Source organism: Dipodomys spectabilis, unplaced genomic scaffold (genome assembly GCF_019054845.1).
Source record: "Dipodomys spectabilis isolate Male_0828 unplaced genomic scaffold, ASM1905484v1 ptg000002l, whole genome shotgun sequence".
NCBI classification, from domain to species: Eukaryota; Metazoa; Chordata; class Mammalia; order Rodentia; family Heteromyidae; genus Dipodomys; species Dipodomys spectabilis.
The window spans coordinates 51,733,920-51,758,739 of record NW_024870679.1 but is presented as its reverse complement, the minus strand read 5'-3'; the positions used below and the strand labels follow the sequence as shown (position 1 = coordinate 51,758,739).

Below are 24,820 nucleotides of genomic sequence, written 5' to 3'. Positions count from 1 at the left end.
TCAAAAAAAAAAAGAAAGAAAGAAAAAGAAAAAGCCAGAAGTGGTGCTGTGGCTCAAGTGGTAGAGTCCTAACCTTGAGCAAAAGAAGCTCGGGGACAGTGCCCAGATCCTGAGTTCAAGCCCCAGGACTGACAAAAAAGTGAAGATACCTGTACACAGAATGTGGTAAATGTTGTCTAGGAAGCACCAGAGAAAGTAACTCTTCATAATACAACACAACTCACAATACCACTCTAAGGAAAAATCAATGAGGAGACAAAATGTTAATTCTGAAATTGAAGTTCTCAAATGATCCTGAGGGCGGTTTGACAATCACTTGCTTCTCATGAATCTACTAGGAAACAAACCAAAAAGTGGTAAGGCACACAAAGGCTAAAAAAACTCAGCTAACTGTAAATATACTGTGTAATGTCAATTGGGATGTACATCTTGAGAAAACCGATTAAAAAAAAAAGTCCCTGTACAATCAGAAGGATGTTATCAGATCTGTTGTATCGAAAATAGAACTTGTATTCTACAATATATGAGTGATTCCACACTCTGAAAAATTCAGTGTCTGAGTGACAACATGCCTTTCCATGCAATTACATTTTCTTCCCCTTCGGGATCTTTCACTAATCCTGCTTGTACACAGCCGACTCACCCAGCAAGAAAACACGGCTGACCAGTGGAAGGAGTTCCACGCAGCGCTGACAGAATACTCTCCAGCATAATATCTCCCTGAAGCAACCAAGTTTAATGCTCACATTGTATAAAGAACCGCGATGCTCCCCAACTACGTGAGAGCCTGAGGTGGGGAAGGAGGCGCGGGAAACCAGCCACACCGCGCCACCCACGGCGGAAATCCACCAAACAATGGAGTTTTCCCGCCTCCTCAAGGTTCGGCCCCCTGCTCCACAACTGGCTAAAGGGAACCAAACGCTCGCGCGCTAAGCCCCGCCCCGCCCTCTGCGAAGCCCCGCCCACCCTGGCCCTCCGGTCCGGCCTCCCTCCTCGTGCAGTTTTTTTTTTTTTGGCGCCAAATCTGTTGATTATATTTCCAGCTCTTCTGGGGACTTCCAGAAGGGCCACACTACTAGTGCGCTGACAAGCAGGGACGTCGAGGCACGCCGGCACGCCAGGACCCCGCCCCCCCATTGGAAGCCCCGGGCCGGGGACGGGAAGGAGAGGGGTAGGCGATGGAGACAGCCGCCGCTGCCCCCGGCAAGATGGCGGCCGCAGAAAGCGGGGCAGGGGGCGCCAGCCGCCCGCCGGAATCGCCAGTGCGCGGGCTCTCCGTAAGCGGCTTCCCCGGCGGCCAAGCCTCCCCAGACATCGCCAGCGGCTTGCCGGGAGGCAGCCCTCCCACCACCGGACTACCCTTCCCACACACCAGCCCTCCCAGACTGGCCGCAGTCTCTAGCCCGCCACAGCCCCGCTTACTTGTCTGCGGAAACCAGCTCCGCGGCGATAGCAGCAGTGGCTGTGGACTCTGTGGCCATCGTTCCCCTGAGGTGGTGGAACGCCGCGCGGGGATAAAGCCTGTGAGGAAACCAGGGAATTTGGGACGCCAGGGAGCAATTCGGGGAACAGAAAATGGCAGATTGGAGACCCCGCGCGTCTGGAGCCCTCCTATATACCCAAGCCTCGGCCCCGCCCATCCACTTCCGGATCCTCCCCCTCGGATTTAAAGGGACAGGACTCAAACCCCTATTCTATCCCAAGGACACCTCCCACCCTAGTCTCGTTAGTGCCTTCCCGACCTGACCTGCCTTCCTTCAGAACAGCTTCCTGCTTCTATAGGGAGTCTAGTTAGGGAACGAGAATGTTGGTACAACCCCTCACGGGGTGCCAGCCTGCAGCTTCCACGTGAAGCCGGCGCTATTCCGCGAGTGTTCGACGAGTAGCCGAACGCCTTCTCACCCAAGAAGGTGACTCAGATTTTTCTCTACTTCCTCTCAGTACTAACGTATAGACACGCCAGAGCGCTGCACGAGTGCAGCAGCAACGGCTAGAAACGACCTCCCCAAGAAGCGTGGCTCTGGGCCTCCGCAACTAATGACGCAAAAAGTTGCTGGCCTAGGATTGGCTGCAGCTGAAATTACCGCGCTTCATTTAAAGCGCAGTGGGGCGGGGGAGGGGGCGGAATGCGGTTGGCTTCTCTGTGTGGACTCGCCCCCTTTGTCTGGCCCAATCCACTGGTGTCATCCTGTTAAATCACGCTACCCAGATTCCAATTCTGACTAGTTCTAGCTCCTTTGAAACCAATCCAGGCTTACAATTTGTTAAATATCTATTATGCCCAAGGGTGTTTAAACGCTTTAAAGCTATCGGTTTTTTGTTGTTTTTTTTCAGTCATGGGGTTTGAACTCTGAGCTCTCACACTTGAGCCACTGCATCACTTCCGGCTTTTTTTCCTGCTTATGTGTGATAAGGAATCGAACCCAGGGCCTCATACACGTAAGCCAAGCACTCTACCACTGAGCCACCTTCCCAACCCAAAGCTATTGGTGTTGTTTTAGCCCCTTTCCCTCCCCCCTCCCCCAGTCCTGTGGCTTGAACTCAGGGCCTAGGCACTGTCCCTTAGCTTTTTTTTTTTTTTTTGTCGGTTGTGGGGCCTGAACTCTGGGCCTGGGCGCTGTCCCTCAGCTGGTCAGCTCAAGGCTACCACTCTACCACTTGAGCCACTGTCCCCCTTCCAGCTTATTCTGTTTATGTAGTACTGAGGAATCGAACTCAGGTCTCATTCATGCTAGGAAAGTACTCTGCCACTAAGCCACATTCCCAACCCTGTTTGAGTCTTAACAGAACCAATACTAGTGAGACTGGTGTTAGCCCCATTTCATAGATAGAAACTAAGGTGAGCCTTAGTTTCATGCCTGTTCAAAAGCCAACTTGGGCAGGAAAGTCCATGAGACTCTTATTTTTTATTTTTTTGGGTCCGGTCCTGGGCACTGTCCCTCAGCTCTTCAGCTGAAGGCTAGCGCTCTACCACTTGAGCCACAGCACCACTTCGGGCTTTTTTCTTTTTACTTATGTGGTGCTGAGGAATCGAACCAAGGGCCTTAGGCATGCAAGGCAAGCACTCTACCACTGAGCCACCTTCCCAGCACTGTCCATGAGACTTGTATCTCCAATTAAGTATCAAAAAGCCAGAAATGGCACTGGGGTTCAAAGTGGTAAGCACTAATCTTTAGCAAAAAAGCCAAGGGACCAGCCCGCTGCCCATGGCTCACACCTGTAATCCTAGCTACTAAGGAGGCTGAGATCTGAGGATTGCAGTTCTAAGCCAGCCCAGGCAGGAAAGCTTGTGAAACTCTTATCTCCAAGGACAGTGCCCAGGCCCAGAGTTCAAGGCCCACAACTGACAAAAAACAAAAAAAAAGCTAAGGGACCATGACCAGGCCTTGAGTTCAAACCCCAGGATAGGATGTATACTAAAAAAGAAAAGAAACTAAGAGGTAGAAGCAAGGTTTGACTTGCTCAAAAAAAAAAAAACACCAGAAAAGGGATGGGAAGGGAAACAAAGGAGGAGGCAACAGTGCTTGATAAGAAATGTACTCATTACCTTGTCCATGTAATTGTACCGCTCTGTACGGTATTTTCACAATAAAAAAAAAGCCAGAAGTTGGTAATGGCTAACAGTGTGCATCATTTTCTGAGTAAGAGATTTCAGCTCCTTTCCCTGAAAGCTGGCTAAGTGAAATATGTCTGTCAGTCTGAAAAGCTGCACTCCCTTGATCCCTGAGCATCCACTCATTCCCTTCCAGTCTAGTGAGTAGGACAGGGGTGGTTATTTGCTTTCAGGCTCAAGGATACTTACTGGTAAAGGTTCCCAGAAATGACTGTTATCCAATCTCCCAAGGCTCAAGCAGGTCAAATTGTTTGGGGTTATAGAGCCAGGCCTAAAAATGACAATTCCAGACTTAAGACAAGCCTTGTAACTTTTTTTGGGGGGGAGGGGTTGTGGGACTTGAACTCTGGGCGGGGGAACTGTCCCTCAACTCTTCAGCTCAAGGCTAGCACTCTACCACTTGAGCCACAGAATCACTTCCAGTTTTCTGAGTGGTTTATTAGAAATAAGAGTCTCACTAACATTGGGGACAGTGACTTACGCCTGTAATCCTACCTACTCAGCAGGCTGAAATTTGAGGATCAGTTCAAAGCCAGCCCAGGCAGGAAAGTCCATGAGAATCTTATCTCCAATAAACTACTCAGAAAACAGGAAGTGGGTCAACTGGCAGAGTGCTCACCTTGAGCTGAGGGATAGTACCCAGGCCCAGAATTCAAGCCCCGCCACTGCTACTCAGGAAGCTGAGATCTAAGGATCACGGTTCAAAGCCAGCCAAGGAAGGAAAGTCCATAAGAAAAAAAAAAAAAGTTGGAGGTGGAGCAGGTAGAACTGTGGCTCAAGGGCTGGGAAGATGGCTCAGTGGTAGAGCGCTTGCCTTGCATGCCTGAGGCCCTGGTTTCGATTCCTCAGCACCACTTAAAGAAAAAAGCCAGAAGTAGCACTGTGGCTCAAGTGGTAGAGTGCTAGCCTTGAGCTGAAGAGCTGAGGGACAGCACCCAGGCCCAGAGTTCAGGCCCCCACAACCGGACCCAAAAAAAAAAAGAAAAGCTCAGGGACAGTACCAAGACCCTAAGTCCAAGCCCCATGACTGACCAAAAAAAAAAAAAGTTCAGTACTCAGACCCTGAGTTCAAGACCCATTACCAGCACACACACACACACACACACACACACACACACACACACACACACACACACACACACACACACACACACACACACACACACACACACACGTTGAAGTTTAGAACAAGTTTGGTTATTTGCCAAAAAAACTCTCTAAAATTTAATTATTGGGAGCCTGGTGCTGGTGGCTCACACCTGTAACCCTAGCTACTCAGGAAGCTGCAATCTGAGGATCACGGTTCAAAGCCTACCTAGGCCAGAATGTCCGTGAGACTCTGATCTCTAATAAACTGCTAGAAAATTGGAAGTGGCACTGTGGTAGAGTGCTCGCATTGAGCTGAAGAACTGAGGGATAGCACCCAGGCCCAGTGTTCAAGCCCCACGACCGACAAAAAAACAAAATAAAAAAATTAATTATTGGTAGCCTCTGATAGGACTACAACTATAAAGTACTTGAAATAGTACCCAGGGTTGGGTGACAAGCTTTGGGCCTGACCCTGCCTCCTTCTGTTAGCTTATACACAGAGAGAAGTCATTGTTCCTACTTTTTGTGATTTTACAAGCTGGAACCCCAAAACTTTTGTGCTGGTACTGGTACTTAAACTCATAGTGTTAGCTTTTTCATTCAAGGATGGTACAGCTTCACTTCTGGCTTTTTGTTTGTTACTGAGAGATAACTCTTTTTTTTTTTTTTGGTCGGCCGTGGGGCTTGAACTCCGGGCCTGGGCGCTGTCCTTCAGCTCTTCAGCTCAAGGCCAGCGCTCTACCACTTGAGCTACAGCACCACTTCCGGTTTTCTGGTGGTTTACTGGAGATAGGAGTCTCACGGTCTCTCCTGCCCGGGCTGGCTTTGAACCACGATCCTCAGATCTCAGCCTCCTGAGTAGCTAGGATTACAGGCGTGAGCCACCAGCGCCCGGCTGAGAGATAACTCTTAAGGAGATTTTTCGCCTAGGCTAGCTTCAAACCACAATCCTCAATTCTCAACCTTCTGAGTAGCTAGGATTACATGCATGAGACATTGGTACCCAGCTCCCAAAACTTGTGAATATACTTTTTTTAGTTCTTCATATTCCTAAACTTAGGGCAATGATCAGGGAGTGGGGGTTGTCACAAGGCCACAGAACAGTCAGTGAGGCTGATGATAATGATTCTGAGGTGACTACAATTCTAGGGAGAAATGCACCACTACCAAGTGCCACTAGATGGTGCTACTCAAAGCAGAATTCAGATTCCAGCAGGCGCTTCCAGATCCAATAAAGATAATGAAGAGTAAACTGTAAGGGCAGGTAACACAAAGCAGCCCTATAACTGTCATCTCTGTGGGTAACACCTTCCATCCCAGGCCCCACCAGGCAAGTATGTCAAGCAAACAGTGTGGATGTTCCAATGGCTTTATTGACTCCCTTTTTCTGGGAGTGGCAGGCAGTTACTTAGCTGGAAAACTGGGAGGTAAGCCAAGCTCAGTAAGGGTCATTAAAGGGATACAGACAGTGTCCTGCATCTCTTGGAACCCTCTTCCCATCCACCTAGAAAGAGAGATGACTCCATTAGCAAGGGCTGACATTCCAAAGACCCCAGCATTCCCCCTAAACTTTACTTTGCTATACCTATGTATAGTACTTGGTCAGATGACAGTGGCTGGGACCCCAGCCTTAGAAGATGCCACAGAATCAACACGTATCAAATCATTTCACTGGGTTAAAATTTGACTGGACTGGAGAAGTTAACTTGTCATAAGATATAAAGCAGAATTTAGCTCATAGACTGCATGCCTTCACTGGGGCTCAATTCACTGACTTCAAAAAAGAAACCCTTGTATCCAGGATAGCAATCTCACCAATATCTTGTCTCTCCTCTACTCATCAGGCCTGAGGCAAGACCTGCGTTTAACCGCTCCCCAAATCTCTCATTCTCTGAGAGGTGATGAATCCTTACCGTAATCATGGGCACAATATATCGCCAATTTTTGTTCAGGGCATCTAGCTGCTTCATATCTTCTGGGCTAAAGGTGAAGTCAAACACCTAGGAACAAAAAAAGCCAGCGGTGTGCCTTTTTTTTTTCTTCTTCCGTGTGGCACAGTGGTTTGAACTTGGGGTCTCATGCTTGCTAGCTAGCTAGCACTGAGACACTTGAACCATGTCCCTAGCCTAACATTGCCTAGGCATAGTTGGAGTAAAGAAGATAGAACCTATGATCAAGTACCTGGATATTCTGAAGGATACGAGAAGGAGTGATACTTTTAGGGATGCAAATCACTTTCCGCTGGACCTGCCACCTAAATTAGGGATAAAGGTAAATGAGAAAGAATCAGTATTCAGACATTGTTTTGTTCTCCATGCAGCCTTCCCTAAAATCATGGAACACCTAGAGCCCCACTGGAATGAAATGAGAAACATACATCAGAAAGCCTCCCAAGAGATCACATAGCAAGGTTTCAACCTCACCCAGATAAAGAATCCCTTACGCTGGGCGCCGGTGGCTCACACCTGTGATCCTAGCCACACAGGAGGCTGAGATCTGAGGATCAAGGTTCAAAACCAGCCCAGGCAGGAGAGTCTGTGTTACTCTTATCTCCAATAAAAACCACCAGAAAACCGGAAGTGGCACTGTGGCTCAAGTGGTAGAGCGCTCACCTTGAGCTGAAGAGCTAAGGGACAGCACTCAGGCCCAGAGTTCAAGCCCCATGACCAAAAAAAAAAAAAAATCCCTTAATCTTTTCCTCCCACCTGGGAGCACTCTGTCCTTCCAGAGTCTCTTTACCCATTCTCAAGAATACTCCCCACCTGAGCAAGATCTGAGCTGGAGATCTGCCATACTTTTCAGCCAGTGCCAGGACTACCGGATCCTCAAGCAAGACAGGCTCATCAGGATGTCGCCAAGCCCGATCAGAGGAACCCAAAGGGCTATAAGCAGTCACCTCCAGGCCGCGTGCTTGGCAGTGGGCAATAAGCTCATTCTGAGCCAGGTATGGGTGGCATTCCACCTGAGCCAAGGAAGAACCCATTATCATGGAATGGCCATGCTCAGCTTACTTGGCCCCTCCAATACATGCATATCTGGACTAGCCCTTCAGTGATTAATCCCCAGCACTTTTCAGCCACTTTTTGTTTGTTTTTATTATTATTTCCTTTGTTGTTGTTGCCAGTCCTGGGGCTAGTACTCAGGGCCTGGGCACTGTCCTAGAGCTTTTTTTGCTCAAGGCTAAGCACTCTACCACTTGAGCCACAGTGCAACTTCCAGCTTTTGTTTATGTGGTGCTGAGGAATCGAACCCAGGGCTTCCTGCATGCTAGGCAAGCACTCTACTACTGAGCCACCTTCCCAGCCCTCTTCAGCCACTTTTTAAAATGATTTTCCAGTGGTGGCCTCATTCTCTCCCAGGACTTGAAACCCAACTTTATGTATTACACTCTGACAACTCGCAGATATTCTCCATTAAAAAGATTCATCAAGCCGGTGGCTCACGCCTGAAATCCTAGCTACTCAGGAGGCTGAGATCTAAGGATCACGGTTCAAAGCCAGCCCAGGCAGGAAAGACTGTGAGACTCCTATCTCCAATAAACCACTAGAAAACTGGAAGTGGCACTGTAGCTCAAGTGGTGGAGTGCTCGCCTTGAGCTGAAGAGCTGAGGGACAGCGCCCAGGCCCAGAGTTCAAACTCCATGACTGACAAAAAAAAAAGAAGATTCATCAACGGTCCTCTTCACCCCCCAAACTACTAATTATTTGCAGCGCTCACCTGTAACACAGCAGGGCGTACAGAAGCCACACTAAGTACATCATCTATCTGCCGACTGCTGAAATTTGACAGGCCCAGTGCTCGCACCAGCCCCTTTGCCACCAGTGCCTCCAGTGCCTTCCAGGTCTCCTTGTAGTGGATGGAGTCATAGCGCATCGTCCCATCATCATTCTTGGGGAAGAGGTTGTCTCCTCGCCTGAGTGAGACACAGTCCCCCAGGTATGAGCACAAATGCCAGGCTTTAGCCCTGCCTGCCCATCTATCCATTCTATGTCCTTGTCCAATATCTCCAAATCAGAAGAGGATAAAATGCAAAGAATTAAAAACAGCTATGCTGCCGGGCGCTGGTGGCTCACGCTTGTAATCCTAGCTACTCAGGAGGCTGAGATCTGAGGATCGCGGTTCAAAGCCAGCCCAGGCAGGAAAGACCGTGAGACTCCTATCTCCAATAAACCACCAGAAAACCGGAAGTGGCGCTGTAGCTCAAGTGGTAGAGTGCTCGCCTTGAGCTGAAGAGCTGAGGGACAGCGCCCAGGCCCAGAGTTCAAGCCCCACGACAGACAAAAAAAAAAACAGCTATGCTTCTTCATTCTTCCAAATCATAACCTAGGTATTTAGTATACAAGGAAAACCCATTCCCTCTCCTCTTTTTCTTATGTATAGATGATCTCCCTTTTCCTCTGGGAGTCTTCCTTAACTTCTTCCTCCCAGAGTTCTCTACTCTTCTAGTACAGAGCACAATGGTGATGAGAGACTCCTCACATCCTCTGCTGAGGGTCAGCATACTTCCTGAGTTAATAATGGAGTAGGAGGCACCATTCATACTTCTCTAAAGAGGACACTGCTTGTTTTTCTTTTATGTTGCTAAACACCTAACTAGTCTAGCACAAGGCTAGGATTTCTTATCAAGCCATTCTGCTTGCCATGCAGATGAATGTTCTCATCCTGCTCTGTTGCTATCAACACCACACTCAATGTCCAACTTCCAGATAAAGACCCTGGCAAGGCTCACTCAAAGGCATAAGGCCAGTGAATCAGATACAGGTCCAGATACTCCAGCTGGAGGTCAGCCAGTGTCTTCCGAAGGGCACCCTCCACATCCTCAGGGTGGTGCTTGGTGTTCCACAGCTTAGATGTCACAAACAGCTCCTCCCGAGAGACTGGCTAGTACAAGGGAAGAATCATCATGAAAAGAACCTTGAGTACCCAGTGTCACCCACCCTCACCTCTGGGAAAGGAACTAGAAAGATGCTGATGCCAGATACACTCAGTAAGCCCCAGCCCCAGCTTAAGCCTCTGAGTTCTTGTACCCTATCCTCTCTGTATCCCCAATACTTACCTTGCCTGGTCCCACAGTCTCCTTCAGGGCCTCCCCAATCTCACTCTCATTGCCGTAGACAGTAGCACAGTCAATGTGGCGGTAGCCTACACTTAAGGCATAGTTAATGGCTGCTTTTACCTGCCAAGTGAGAGAACATTATTGTCAGCTCTGTTGGTCTGGCCCACATCCCACATCAAGGGACACTGTTGGGAATCAGGGCCATTTATGCAATATGGGGGCGAGATGAAAGATGATTCTAGGCTTGAGGTCCAGGTGACAACTGGAAGCACCAAACCTATTATCCTGCACGATCTAACCAGTCTCCAAGATTCCTTCCTACTAATATATCTCAACAAGCTCAGCCACAAACTAGTAACAAGTTCCTAGCATCTAGCATAAAGACTTGAGTAAGTGTGTGTATATGTATGTCTGTATGTTCCTGGGTATCAAACCGAGGCTTGGCCTGCAAGCTACTACTGAGCTACCTTTCTAGCCCAGGTTTTGTTGTTGTTTTGTTTTTTCAATCAGAAGATACATGGAAGCCAGGTGCTAGTGGCTCACACCTATAATCCTAGCTACTTAGGAGACTGAAAACTGTGGATCATGGTTTGAAGCCAGCCCAGTCAGGATAGTTGTTGAAACTCTTAAATAAACCACCAAAAAGCCAGAAGTGGAGCTCAAATGGTAAAGTGCTAGCCTTGAGCAAAAAACTCAGGGACAGAGCCCAGACCTTGAGTTCAAGCCCCAGAACTGGCATTAAAAAAAAAAAAAAAAAAAAGATAGATGAAAAATAGGTGAGATGTGAGGAAAGCATCTTTTCTATCAAAGTAGATTGGTTCCTTTCTGTCAATCTTGTGAAAATTTTCTGAAAAATTCCTGCTTTGGCAAGGCAAAGTGTTGGAGCTTGATTACATTTTAGTTACATGCTTTTTCTGTTATACTTTACTTATTTATTTACTTATTTTGCCAGTCATGGGGCCTGAGCTCTGGGCCTGGGCGCTGTCCCTCAGCTCTTCAGTTCAAGGCTAACACTCTACCACTTGAGCCACAGTACCACTTCTGGCTTTTTCGGCTTATGTGGTACTGAGGAATTGAACCCAGGGCCTCATGCATGCAAGGCAAGCACTCTACCACTGAGCCACCTTCCCAGCCTTCTGTTATACTTTAATTAAGACATCCTATTAGAAGATCCTAGAATCTCTGTTGCATCCTGTTATTAAGCCATACCTTTTTGTAGATTGTGAACCTGAGCTCAGCCAGTGAGAGCACAGGAGCAGGACCTGCTGGGTTAGTGATAAAAAGGGAATGGCCTGCATGCTCTGTGCTTACTTAGCAGATTTCTGGTTGATGGTATACCCTTATGCAGAAGTAAAACTTTACCTTGCAGTTGGTGTCCTTATTCCTACACAATTCCCCAACATCCTGAGCCTTGCCTTTTCCTTCCTTTCCCTTCTCCCTTTCCTTCTTCCTTCCCCTTTCCCTTCCCTTCCCTTTCTTGGTTTGTCATGGGGCTTGAACTCACTGAGCACTGTCCCTGAGCTCTTTTGCTTAGGCTAGTGTTCTAAAACTTTGAGCCACAGGGCCACTTCTGGTTTTATGGCGATTAATTGGACTTTCCTGCCCAGGTTGGCTTTGAACTGCAATCCTTATAGCTTAGCTAGGTTTTGAGCTACCAGCAGTGGCTTCATTTCTTCCTCCTCCTCTTCCTCCTCCTCCTCTTCTTCCTACCAGCATCTGGCTTCATTTCTTCTTCTTTTTCCTCCTCTTCCTTCTTCTTCCTCCTCCTCCTCCTTCTTCTTCTTTTGTTGGTCCTGGGGCTTGACTCTGGGCTTGGGCACTGTTCCTCAGTTCTTCAGCTCAAGGCGAGTGCTCTACTGCTTGAGCCACAGCGCCACTTCCAGTTTTCTAGTAGTTTATTGGAGATAAGAGTCTCACAGGCTTTCCTACCTAGACTGGCTTTGAACCTTGATCCTCAGATCTCAGCCTCCTGAGTACCTAGGATTACAGACATGAGCCACTGGTGCCCGGCTCTTCTTCTTTTTTTTTTTTTTGGTAGATTGTGGGGATTGAACTCAGGGTCTAGACCTTTTTCCTCAAAGCTAGTGTGCTCTACCACTTTGAGCCACAGCTCCACTTCCAGTTTTCTGGTAGTTAATTGGAAATTTTCTGGTGGTTATTTGGAGTCTCACAGACTTTCCTGCTTGGGCTGGCTTCTGTGATCCTTAAGATCTCAGCCTCATGAACTGCTAGGATTACTGGTCTGATTCCCAAACTCCATTCCCAGATTTCCTTTGGCTGGTTCTACACAAGGGATTGGTAAACTATGAATTTTTATTCTCCAACAGCTCTGAAGCTAAGAGCAGATTTCAAATTTATGTGTATACACACACATTCTTTTTTTTTTGGTCAGTCATGGGGTTTGAACTCTGAGCCTGGGTACTGTCTCTCAGTTCTTTAGCTCAAGGCTAGAGCTCTGTTACTTGAGCCACAGCGCAACTTTCGGTTTTCTGGTGGTTAATTGGAGAGAAGAGTCTCACAGACTTTCCTGCCCGAGCTGGCTTTGAACCGTGATCCTCAGATCTCAGCCTCCTGAGTAGCTAGGATTACTAGTCATGAGCCATCGGTGGCTGTCAACACTTTTTTTGTGGGTGATGGTATTAGAGTTTGAACTCAAGAGCTTGCTACACTGGCACAATATCACTTAACCATGCCTCTAGTTGTTTTTTCTGTTTTTCCATTGATAGAGTCTAGCTTTCCTCCAGCATACCGGAGCCACAGCTGCCTGTTATATATAGGCTTCTCAAGGTCATGGAATGATACATATCACTGCATTAACCTTTCCAAGGAGAGAGTCTAGTGGACTTCTTCCTCTATTAGGCTAGTATTGCAATCCTTGAACCTCAGCCTCCTATGTCCCTTGGGATGACAAGTATATGCCACTGCACCCAGCTGTGGGTTGAGAAGGGGTCTTGAAAATTTTTCCTGGATTGGCCTCATGCCACAATCCTCCTATTTTCAGCCCAATTATAATTACAGGCATAAGTTGCCAGGACCTAGGCTTTGGAGTGCACTTGGGAAGCTGAGATAGAAAAATCATGAGTTTGAAGCCTAGCCTGGGCTATATAAGACCATGTCTCAAAAACAAAAACAAGCAAAAATCCATCATCACTCCCATTTTTGAATCTCATTAAGCAAAATTGAAAAGATTAACCTAGTTTATTAAAAGTTTACTGGGGATTGAAGGCGTACTTCAGCACTAAAGTACCTACTAGTAATCACAAGGACTTGAATTCAAACCCCAGTACTGTCTCCCAAAAAAGAAAGTTTGCTGATTCTTGGTCTACACAGTTGAGCCAGTAGTTCTTCAAACCTTGACATCTATGATGTCAAAGACTGTACACTCAGGAGAGGTCCCAGTGCTCAAGGAACCCAATGTGGGAGAAGAGTAGGTAAGATTATAGTGTAAGCACCATATTAAGACTTACAGCAGCTGGGAAGGTGGCTCAGTGGTAGAGCGCTTGCCTTGCATGCATGAGGCTTGGGTTCGATTTCTCAGCACCACATAAGCAAAAAAGAAAAAAGCCGAAAGTGGCACTGTGGCTCAAGTGGTAGAGCGCTAGCCTTGAGCTGAAGAGCTGAGGGACAGCGCCCAGGCCCAGAGTTCAGGGCCCATGACCGGACCGCCAAAAAAAAAAAAAGACTTACAGCACAGGCTTGGGCAGAGGTTCCATGTGTACCACAGCACTCAAAGCAAATGCAGTTAGCAAAAAATATCTTCCCATCCCCTTGTCCCTCTTGGGTCTCTCAGTCCCTCCTGAGTCAGCTGGAGAAGTCAAGGGCTTATTGTTGTCCCTCCTCTCCTTTCCACACTCCAAGCTCATCCTCATACAAAAAAAGTAGAGTATAGGGTGCTAGGAAAACTGCAGGGCTCCTCTCCCAAATCCCTCTTTTTCCCTGGCAGAGGGTCAAGAAGTTGCCTTCCTCGTTCTTCATCCCTTACCTGGCCAGGCTCACTCTTCCAGGTGCCTAGACCAATCAAGGGCATCTTCTGCCCAGTGTGCAGGAGGACACAGGAAGCTGACATATCACCTGAAACATACATAGAAAAAAGATAGTTATTGTTTGGGCCTCACTGATACAATGGTCAAGAACCCAAGAGAACATGGCTCAGGAAGCGAGTGGAGGGGCAAATACAGGGAATAAATGTATACTTATTTATGGGCCTATGATCCGCAGCAGTAAAGACTAGCTACCACAAACCAATTGAACCCAGTAGTTCCTAGACAAACACTAACCTCATCACCAATCTAGCTGTCTTTAAACCCGGCTTAATGTCTATGTTAAAGAGCTCCAGTATCCGAGGCTAAGACTGTTGCTCAGTGATAGAGTGCTTACCTAGAATGCACAAGACCCTGGCTTCAATCCCTAGTACCACCCCCTCCCTCCCAATAAAAAAGCAGCCAGCACCAGTGGCTCATGCCTGTAATCCTAGCTACTCAGGCTTAGATCTGAGGATCATGGTTCAAAGCTAGCCTGTACAGGAAAGTCTGTGAGACTCTTATCTCCAATAAACCACTAAAAAAACAGAAGTGGCGCTGTAGCTCAAACGGTAGAGTGCTCGCCTTGAGCTGAAGAGCTGAGGGACAGCGCTCAGGCCCAGAGTTCAAGCCCCACAACCAACCAAAAAAATCAAAAACAAAAAAAACAAACAAAAGCTTCAAGTAGTGTGATCCCAGCACTCAGGAGACAGACACTGGAGAATCATGAGCATAAGGCTAACCTGAGCTGCTAACCTGAGCTGCATATTAAGATGTTATCTTAAAAAACAAAACAAGCCAGGCGCCGGTGGCTCACACCTGTAATCCTAGCTACTCAGGAGGCTGAGATCTGAGGATCTCAGTTCAAAGCCATCCCAGGCAGGAAAGACCGTGAGATTCCTATCTCCAATAAACCACTAGAAAACCAGAAGTGGCGCTGTAGCTCAAGCAGTAGACCACTCTCCTTGAGCTGAAGAGCTGAGAGACAGCATTCCAGGCCCAGAGTTCAAACCCCACAACTGCCCCCCCCAAAAAAAAAAAAAACAAAAAAACAAAAAAACCTCTAATATCTAAAGCAAAGGTGGGATGGTCTTCAGAAACACCACCCTTGACTAAATAAGCTCTCAAATCAGCATAAAACAGGTAAAGGCCATTATGAGTCAGAAACCAAGGCAACAAAATAGGCATAGCAAAAGGCTATGAAGATGAAATGCTATTTCCAGGAGGTTACTAGTACTACAAAGTGTGAGTCCCTCCCACTCAGTTCAGATCACCCAAGCTGACAGGTTAGCCAAGTGAGCTCCTACAAGGAAATAAGCCATTGATTCCCCCCCCCCCCCACACCTTTACCTTTTCCTTTTTGCTGGTACTAATATTTGTATTTAGGGCTTTATGCTCTTGCTTGGCTTTTCACTCAAGGCTAGCTCTCTACCACTTGGGCTACCTAGGTCTCCATTTCCAACTTTTTGCTGTTTAGTTGGGAATCTGTCAGGCTGGGAGCCAGTGGCTCATGCCTGTAATCCTAGCTATTGAGAAGGCTGAGATCTAAGGATTGCCATTAGAAGTCAGCCAGAGTAGGAAAGTCCATGAGACTCTTAAATCTCCAATTAATCACAGAAAAAGCCAGAAGTGGTGCTGTGGCTCAAGTGGTAAAGCACTAGCCTTGAGCAAAAGGAGCTCAGGTGGGCTGGGAAGTTGGCTCAGTGTAGAGTGCTTGCCCCACATGCATGAGGCCCTGCGTTCGATTCCTCAGCACCACATAAGCAGAAAAAGCCGGAAGTGGCACTGTGGCTCAAGTGGTAGGGCTCTAGCCTTGAGCTGAAGAGCTGAGGGACAGCCTCCAGGCCCAGAGTTCAGCCCCAACAACCGACAAAAAAAATAAATAAAATTTTTTTTAAAAAAGGAGCTCAGGGATGGTATCTAGGCTCAGAGTTCAAGCCAAAAGAAAGAAAAAGAAAGAAAGAAAGATTGTCTGCTTGGCATGGCTTAAACCTAGATCTTCATATCTTACTTAGCCTCCTAGAGTTACAGGTGTGAGCCACTGGAACCCATCCATGATACTTTTTCTTTTTTCCCCATCAGTCGTGGGCCTGAACTCTGGGCCTGGGCGCCCTTCAGCTCAAGGCTAGCGCTCTACCACTTGAGCCACAGCACCACTTCCTGCTTTTTCTGCGTATGTGGTGCTGAGGAATTGAACCCAGTGCAGGCAAGGCAAGCACTCTGCCACTGAGCCTGCTTCCCAGTCCTCTTTTTATTTTTTGCCAGTCTTAGGGCTTGAACTCAGAGCCTGAGTACTGTCCCTGAGCTTCTTTTGCTCAAGACTAGCACTCTACCACTTGAGCCACAGTGCCACTTCTGACTTTTTCTGTTTGTGTGGTGCTGAGGATGAGTAATCAAACCCAGGGCGCTTCATGCATGCTAGGCAAGTACTCTACCACTAAGCCACCTTCCCAGCCCTACTTTTGTATTTTTGATTGATTAAAGAGTATTAAGGGGGCTGGGAAGGTAGCTCGGTGGTAGAGCTCTTGCCCTGCATGCATGAGGCCCTGGGTTCGATTCCTCAGCACCACATAAGCAGAAAAAAAAAAAGCAGGAAGTGGTGCTGTGGCTCTAGTGGTAGAGCGCTAGCCTTGAGCTGAAGAGCTGAGATATAGCGCCCAGGCCCAGAGTTCAGGCCCCACAACCGGACCCCCCCCCCAAAAAAAAAAAAAAAAGAGTATAAAGGGGCTGGGAAAGTGTCTTAGTGGTAGTGTGCTTGTCTAGCATACATGAAGCCGTGGGTTTGACTTTTCCTCAGCAAAACACAAACAGAAAAAGCCAAAAGTAGAACTGTGGCTCAAGTCATAGAGTGCTAGCTTTGAGCAAAGGAAGCTGAGGGCCAGTGCCCAGACCATAAGTTCAAGCCCCAGGGCTAGCAAAAAAAAAGGGAATGGTACTCATTACCTGACTAATGAAATGGTAATCCATCTGTATATAACACTTTAATAATAACAATAATGTTCAAAAAAAAATCAACGAATCAACAGGAGTCATTCAAGAGAAAAAGGAGTTAATGTTCACCCCAAAACACAATGAAATAGAAATAACCTTTTCCCTCCCTCTTATCAGTACCATAAATATCACTCCCCTAGGATTGATTTCATTGCTGGCAGTGCCTTTGTTAAGTATGACCTTTGTTTCCAAGTTTTGAAAAACATATGGTAGAGCTGGTAATTATACAAGCTGAAGGTAAACTAATACAAAAATATTGTCTTTCCTAATACTTCTGATTCAGAAAGAATTTTCTATTGTAGTATAACCTGAGTAGGTTTCTGCTAAAACTATAAGTAAGTAAACTTCAGTCTGGGAAGCAAAGTATAAACTGCAATAGTCTTTGTAACCAAACTGACCAGGAATACAAACTTCCCAGAGATCAAACAAGAGTATCTGGGCTTCATAGGAGGAACCTGGTGGCTAGTTGCCACCAGGGTCTGACTGCATTCTTAAGCTTAATGTGTAAACAAACCTGTTAGCCTCTCCTAGATATCCCAGCACACATAGGGGCTCTGAAATTACAGCTGAGGTTGGAGTTTCAACAAAAGCCTGGCCTCTGGGGAAAAAAAAAGGAAGAAACTTGAATCTTGCTTCCCCTTTCTTTTCTTTTGCAGGTGAAACTGAAAACCAAAAGGGCTGGAGTTTAAGAGGTGGGTATCCAAGAAGTCTGAAGGTCTAAGGGAGATCTGTAAAAATCAAGAATTTCCAATGCAGGGATGAAGGGGTTATAGCAGAAAAACTAGATGTTTTACTCTAGGATAGAAAGCCATCCTGAACCAGTTTTTAAGATGTTCTGATCCTAAGCTAGCAGCCTACACTAAAGCCTCCAAGATTGGACCTAGTAGTCAGAATGTACAAAGGTGGACCTCTGGCAGCACACAAACACCCATATTATTCTTTTTTTTTTTTGTCGGTCGTGGGGCTTGAACTCTGGGCTTGGGCACTATACCTGTGCTCTTCAGCTCAAGGCCAGTGCTCTACCGCTTGAGCCACAGTTCCACTTCCCGTTTTCAAGTGGTTTATTGGAGATAAAGAGTCTCACGGACTTTTTTGCCTGGGCTGGCTTTGAACTATAAGCCTCAGATCTCAGCTTCCTCAGTAGCTTGGATTACAGGCATGAGCCACTGGCGCCCGGCACCTCCCATATTATTCTGAGGTATAAAAGAGAAATGGAGGGCTGGGAAGGTGGCTCAGTGGTAGAGCGCTTGCCTTGCATGCATGAGGCCCTGGGTTCGATTCCTCAGCACCACATAAGCAGAAAAAAAAAAAAAAAGCTGGAAGTGGCCCTGTGGCTCAAGTGGTAGAGCACTAGCCTTGAGCTGAAGAGCTGAGGGACAGCGCCCAGGCCCAGAGTTCAGGCCCCACGACCAGACCAAAAAAAAAAAAAAAAGAGAGAAATGGACTGGGTATGGGAGAGGAAGGCGGAAGAGGGGAGTTTCAGGACTCAAGTTTTATGATTTCCCAGCTCAGCACCTGGGTTCCTTCTCTCTGGGGTTCAGTCTTCCCTTTTCGGAAGAGGTGTCCGTAGTTTCTGTATAGATGCAGAGAACTTAAAATCACAGAACAAAAAGGAAGCAATATTTATTTACATGAATGTTTCCTGGCTGCTAAGGCCTTTCCTATAGCTACCACAACACTGGTGTCCTTTTGGGTATTGTCTCTAAACTTCCTTACTCTCCTTAGTCAAGTTTGTATTTTCAGTTACTACTATACTCTGATTCTTCCACATCCGTTCTATATGTTCGGCTCCCTCTGGGCCTCTCCACCAGCATGTTTATAGATTTTTTTTTTTTGTCAGTCATGGGACTTGAACTCTGGGCCTGAGTGCTGTCCCTTAGCTCCTCAAGGTGAGGGCTCTACCACTTGAGCCACAATGCCACTTCTGGTTTTCTGGTGATTAATTGGAGATAAGAGTCTTATAGAGCTGGCTGCCAGGGGCTCATGCCTGTAATCCAAGCTACTCAGGAGGCTGAGATCTGAGGATTGTGGTTCAAAGCCAGCCTGGACAGAAAAGCCCATGAGACTTATCTCCAATAAACCACTAAGCAAGCCAGAAGTGGCTCTGTGGCTCAAGAGGTAGAGTGCTGGCCTTGAGCTGAAGAGCTGAGGGACCAGTGTCTTATGATTTTCCTGCCAGGGCTGGATTTGAAGCATGATCCTCAGATTTCAGCCTCCTGAAGCTAGGATTACAGGCGTGAGCCACCAGCACCCAGAAAATCATCTAAGGGGGGCTGGGAAGGTGGCTCAGTGGTAGAGTACTTGCCTTGCATTTCTGAGGCCCTGGGTTCGATTCTCAGCACCACATAAGCAAAAAGAAAAAAGCCGGAAGTGGCGCTATGGCTCAAGTGGTAGAGCGCTAGCCTTGAGCTGAAGAGCTGAGGGACAACGCCCAGGCCCAGAGTTTAGGCCCCACTACCGGACCCAAAAAAAAACAAAAAACAAATAAAATCATATAAGGGGTCTGGTGATATAGCTCAGAGGTAGAATACCTACCTAGCATTCATAAAGCTTTGGCCTTGATCTTTAGCATCATCCACAAAAAAGCTACCACTGGCAGAAACTGAGTAAAAAGTATAAAGGAATTCACTGTAATTTTTTTTTCCGGTTGCTCTTGGGGCTTGAACTCTGAGCCTGGGCACTGTCCCTGAGCTCTTCAGCTCAAGGCAAGAGCTCTATCATTTGAGCCACAGTGCCACTTCCAGTTTTCTGGTGGTTTATTGGAGATAAGAGTCTCACAGACTTTCCTGCCTGGGCTGGCCTCTCTCCTGTTTGGGCTGGCTTTGAACCATGATCCTCAGATCTCAGCCTCCTGAGTAGCTAGGATTACAGTCATGAGCTACTGGCACCCATCTCACCGTAATTTCTAAATGTCATTTATAAATCTAGATTATCTTACAAGTCTATTTAAAAGATTTTAAAAAAAAGCCAAGAATGTGGGCACATAGCTATAATCCCAATACTCGGAAAAAAAGGTAGGGGGATCATAAATTTGAGATCAACCTGGGCTATACTGCACTATATAACTGAACTCTATCTTGAAAGAAAGGAAGGGAGAGGAGAGAAGGGGAGAGGGAGAGAGACAGAAGGAGGGGAGAGAAAGAGAAAGAGAGAAAGAGAGAAAAAGAACTGGGTGCTGGTGTCTCATGCCTATAATCCTACCTATTCAGGAGGCTGAGATCTGAGGATCATGGTTCAAAGCCAGCCTAGCCTGGGCAGGAAAGTCCATGAGACTCTTAACTCCAATAACCATCAGAAAACTGAAAGTGGTGCTATGGCTCAAAGTGAGAGTACTAGCCTTGGGCAGAAGAGCTAAGGGACAGCATCCAGGCCCTGAGTTCAAGCCCTACAGAAAAGAAAGAGAGACAGAGAGAGAGAGAAAGGAAGGAAGGAAGGAAGGAAGGCAGGCAGGAAGGCAGGAAAGCAGGAAGGAAGGAAGGAAGGAAGGGAGGGAGGGAGGGAGGGAAGGAGGGAAGGAGGGAAGGAGGGAAGGAGGGAGGGAGGGAAGGGAAAGAAAAAAAGGAAAGGAAAGGAGGCTGGGAGGCAGGCAGGGAAAAAAGGAGAAAGAAAAGAAAAGTAGAAAAAGCCAGGAGCCAATCGCTCATGCCTGTAATCCTAGCTACTCAGAAGGCTGAGATCTGAGGATCTCAGTTCAAAGCCAGCCTGGGCAGGAAAGTCTGTGAGACTCTTATCTCCAATAAACCACCAGAAAACCAGAAGTGGCACTGTGGCTCAAGTGATAGAGTGCTTGCCTTGAGCTAAAGAGTTGAGGGACAGTGCCCAGGCCCAAAGTTCAAGACCTATGACCGACCAAAAAAGAAAAAGAAAAAAGAAAAAAAAAGTAAAGAAAAAAAAGAAAGAAAGAAAGAGCTGGGTGCTGGTGGCTCATGCCTGTAATCCTAGCTATCTAGGACACTGAGATCTGAGGATCTTGGTTCAAAGCCAGCACAATCAACAAAATCCATGACACAAAAACCTCTACAACTACAAATTTTCTCAATCTTTCTCCAGTTCCTACACCTCACAGCCACTGCCTTAGCCCAATCATCTACATCTCTTATCTAAATCAGGTACCTCTCTGCTTGCAGTGTCCCCCTTGTCCAAAATCTGTTCACTAAATCCAACCATGTGACTCCCAAGTTCAACTCCTCAGCAATTCTTACACTTAGGATAAAGTCCAGATTCCATCAAAACCTGGCTCCTTCCCTCCACACTTCTCTACTTTCTCATTTTTAGTCTGCAGAACAAGCACTACTAGACTCCAGTGACCTTTGCACATTCTTTCTCTAAACCTCACCCTGTCTAACTGCTACTCATCCTTTAACAGAAGGAACTAGAATTTTTTTTGTATATCATTGCATTTTTATGCATGTACTGATAACTTGGGCACATTGATTTACATTTTTGTTTAGAAGTTTCCTGCTCAAAAAACTTCCTGAAAGGGCTGGGAAGGTGGCTCAATGGTAGAGTGCTTGCCTTGCATGCCTGAGGCCCTGGGCCCTGGGTTCGATTCCTCAGCACCACATAAGCAAAACAAAAAAGCTGGAAGTGGCGCTGTGGCTCAAGTGGTAGAGCACTAGCCTTGAGCTGAAGGGCTGAGGGACAGTGCCCAGGCCCAGAGTTCAGGCCCCACGACCAGACCAAAAAAAAAAAAAAAACTTCCTGAAAATTCCCCCCCCTCAAGTCAGTCATCTGCTTGAACCATTCATACAAGAACATGTGTGCGCACTGCACAAGTTCCTAATGGAAGATATCTTGACATTGGAGGAAGTTTGGTCAGCTGGAGAGGCATTTAAAGGAAGTTGCTGTCTCTACCAACTTCTGCCTTTGCTTCAAAAGGCAAAGATGATTCTTGCAAAGAATCATCTCCAGAGTATATCAAAGCATTTCATTATCCCTTTTTTCCCCTTTTGGTTCTGAGGAACAGACCAATACTTGAAACAGAACTCAATACTTGAAACCTTGCATTTTCCTGTCTTTGGCAAAAAATTCCACAGGATCAAGTAGGATCATAATGGGATTGTAAAAGTAACAGTCCTGAAAAGCAAGGTACAGTGGCCCCAGCTACTGGAGAGACTGAATAAAGAGAATCATAGTTCAAATCCAGCTCCCAAGAAGTTAACAAGATCCAATCTTTTTTTTTTTTTTTTTGGGTCCGGTCATGGGGCCTGAACTCTGGGCCTGGGCGCTGTCCCTCAACTCTTCAGCTCAAGGCTAGCGCTCTACCACTTGAGCCATAGCGCCACTTCCGGCTTTTTTCTTTTTGCTTATGTGGTGCTGAGGAATCGAACCCAGGGCCTCAGGCATGCAAGGCAAGCGCTCTACCACTGAGCCACCTTCCCAGCCCACAAGATCCAATCTTAAAAATAAAAATAAAAACAAAAGTACTGGGAGTGTGGTTCAAGCATAGCCTAGCATTCATTAGACCCTAGCTTCAAATTCCAGTACTGAGGGAAAGAAGAAAAAAAAAGTAACAGACCTGATCATCAAGCCTGATCTAGGGAGACCTTGCAGCTGTTAGTATAGATAATCTAAACAAAAGTTATAGCAGTCCCATCCTGTAAAGGTTTAAATCAGAAAAAAAACGGAAGTGGCCCTGTGGCTCAAGTGGTAGAGAGCTAGCCTTAAGCTGAAGAGCTCAGGTACAGCGCCCAGGCTCAGAATTCAGGCCCCACAACCCGCCCCGCCCCCCAAAAAAGGTTCAAATCAGAGTCAGACTCTCATTTTAACAGAGCTTCAGAACAATAAGAATAACTTGTCTTGACTTCCCAAGGCAATAACTTTTAAAGTAAGCAAATTCACCATCACTTCTGAGAATCAACCCTGGACTTCCAGAGGAAAGTAGGCAGGCAGACACACCGACAAACACACAACACAGAGCAATCTAGATGAGTAAACGACAAAAAAAAGTGGCAACTCAAATTTACAAAGCATCTAATACGTGCTGGGCGTTCCCACAGGTTTATCTCAATTCCTGCTCTTAGTACAGCAGAGATAACAGGTTCACAGATAATAATATTCAGGGCTGGGAAGGTGGCTCAGTGGTAGAGTATTTGCCTTGCATACATGATGTCCTGAGTTGGATTCCTCAGCACCACATAAGCAGAAAAAGCCAGAAGTGGCGCTGTGACTCAAATGGTAGTCTTGAGCTGAAGAGCTGAGGGACAGTGCTCAGGCCCAGAGTTCAGGCCCGCGACCAGCAAAATAAAAAAAGAAGTTATTCAAAATCACAGAGAATAGGAGGAAGAGCTTAAACCCGACACCAAGTCTCACGGTGCCCAGTGACCACACACTCTTCTCCATCCGAGTGGTAGACCCGCGGTATTGCAGGGTCCAGACTACCTGCCCTAGAAAAACCAAGGGCCTGCAGCAGAAAGAACTCACCTTGGCGCTTGCACAGTGTGGACTGCTCCGTTCGGCCTAAAATGAGCTGGGAGATAGTGAGTGGAAGGCCCTCGGCTTAAGTCTGGCGGTGAAGAGGAAGCTCCACCCGGAAGGAGGGGCAGAGCCAGGCTCGGGATCAGGCGCAGGGTGGACGTACTGAATGGGCCCGCCCTTTCTCCTCCCCCTGCTCGCGCCTTTCCTGGGTGGAGCCCTGCTGCAGTTTCCCTCTTCTCCATGGAGATGCTGGGGAGTCGCCAGGGCAAGAACCTCGGACTCTTGCTCCACCCAGAGCGTTTGGGGAGCTAGGACTTGCAGCCGCCTGGGGCCACGTGGACCGCCCTGGGCAGCGGCAACCCGCGCCTACCACTGCTCACAGTATGCACCAGGCCCCGGAAGTTAGGCCCAGCTCCTGCCAAGGAGAGTCTGGTTAACCCTCTATGGGGGATTGCTTGGATTCCCTGAGGTCAACTTCGATGGACCCGGTTAGTTCAGACAAATTGAGGTTTAACGAATAGCCACAGCACAAAGGCTGACCACTCTTGACACTTTAAAGTTTCAAATCTCTCAATATGTATGTGCAAGGCAGAGCACTAAGGATTTAGTAAATACAATTCTACTGAATCATCACAATTCTAGAATATTCATTGATTCAGCTATTCATTTTTTGGGGGGGGGTCTGGTCGTGGGGCCTGAACTCTGGGCCAGGGCGCTGTCCCTCAGCTCTTCAGCTCAAGGCTAGCACTCTACCACTTGAGCCACAGTGCCACTTCTGGCTTTTTTCTTATGTGGTGCTGAGGAATCGAATCCAGGGCCTCAGGCATGCAAGGTAAGCCCTCTACCTGAGCCACCTTTCTAGCCCCTCAGCCATTCATTCTTGACAAGATCCTCTGATAAGCCTGGCAAGGTGGCTCATGCCTATAGTCCTAGCTAGAGATCTGAGGGTAACTGTTCAAAAACCAGCCTGAGCAGGAAAGTCTATGAGACACTTACCTCCAATTAACCACCAGAAAAGCGAAAGTGGCTCAAAGTGATAGAGTACTAGATTTGAGTGAAAAAAACTCAGGGACTGGATGGCCCAGGCCCTGAGTTCAAGCCCCATGACTGACCCCTGCTATCCAACCCACCCCCAAAAAATGAGATCAAATATTGGCCAGATTGGCCTTGAATTTCTGCCCTCAAGCAATTCTCCAGACCTGTAGTGCTGTGCTGCTTTTTATTTTGTATATTATAATTTAGCATATTGTACTAATCTTAAATGAGTACAACTCTATGGTTTGGTTTCATGTTTTTACAATGTAACCACAACCCAAACAAAGCTACAGCACTTACTAGCACCCCAGAAGTCTTTTATTTGGGGGGGTCCGGTCATGGGGCCTGAACTCTGGGCCTGGGCGCTGTCCCTCAGCTCTTCAGCTCAAGGCTAGCGCTCTACCACTTGAGCCACAGCGCCACTTCCGGCTTTTTTCTTTTTGCTTATGTGGTGCTGAGGAATCAAACGCAGGGCCTCAGGTATGTGAGGCAAGCGCTCTACCACTCAGCCACCTTCCCAGCCCCCCAGAAGTCTTTGGATTCAGCAAAATTAAAGCTGGGTATAGCCTGGTGCAGGTGGCTCATGCCTGTAATCCTAGC

General features: G+C 47.1%; 2 protein-coding genes and 1 long non-coding RNA gene across 6 annotated transcripts in view; 1 reads left to right on the top strand and 2 right to left on the bottom strand.

Moving 5' to 3' along the window:
* The window catches only part of LOC122107883 (nuclear autoantigenic sperm protein), a 33,430-nt gene extending 31,835 nt beyond the window's left edge, over positions 1–1,595 (bottom strand). For 2 of the 3 annotated variants that reach the window (XM_042679753.1, XM_042679761.1), the window contains exon 1: positions 1,423–1,595. In XM_042679753.1, the coding sequence (XP_042535687.1) occupies positions 1,423–1,481 (59 nt within the window). In that variant the 5' untranslated portion in view covers positions 1,482–1,595. The remainder of the gene's footprint in view (positions 1–1,422) is intronic. The other variant, XM_042679766.1, reaches the window with a different exon arrangement.
* LOC122108037 overlaps positions 1–24,820 on the top strand; it is a 277,692-nt gene that overhangs the window by 32,390 nt on the left and 220,482 nt on the right. The window lies entirely within an intron of this gene.
* Akr1a1 (aldo-keto reductase family 1 member A1) lies at positions 6,060–23,292 on the bottom strand. Of its 2 annotated transcripts, none has more exons than XM_042679910.1 (9): positions 23,192–23,292; positions 13,741–13,829; positions 9,759–9,878; positions 9,432–9,583; positions 8,420–8,615; positions 7,465–7,664; positions 6,884–6,956; positions 6,616–6,702; positions 6,060–6,206 (listed from the first exon to the last, which is right to left on the bottom strand). In XM_042679910.1, the coding sequence occupies exons 2-9, from the start codon at positions 13,822–13,824 to the stop codon at positions 6,141–6,143; spliced, it is 978 nt and encodes a 325-aa protein (XP_042535844.1). In that variant the 5' UTR covers positions 13,825–13,829; positions 23,192–23,292; the 3' UTR covers positions 6,060–6,140. The 2 variants fall into 2 exon arrangements, with proteins under 2 accessions (XP_042535844.1, XP_042535853.1); XM_042679919.1 differs by lacking the exon at positions 23,192–23,292 and adding an exon at positions 16,177–16,181.

What these genes read in the sequence shown, in the direction of transcription:
- Akr1a1 (XM_042679910.1), bottom strand. Translation starts at nt 13,824, where the DNA reads ATGTCAGCTTCCTGTGTCCTCCTGCACACTGGGCAGAAGATGCCCTTG. An exon ending in CCAGCTCAGATCTTGCTCAG is followed by an intron (nt 6,957 to 7,464) that starts GTGGGGAGTATT and finishes TCCCTAATTTAG; the next exon opens with GTGGCAGGTCCAGCGGAAAG. An exon ending in ATATTGTGCCCATGATTACG is followed by an intron (nt 6,207 to 6,615) that starts GTAAGGATTCAT and finishes CTCTCTTTCTAG; the next exon opens with GTGGATGGGAAGAGGGTTCC.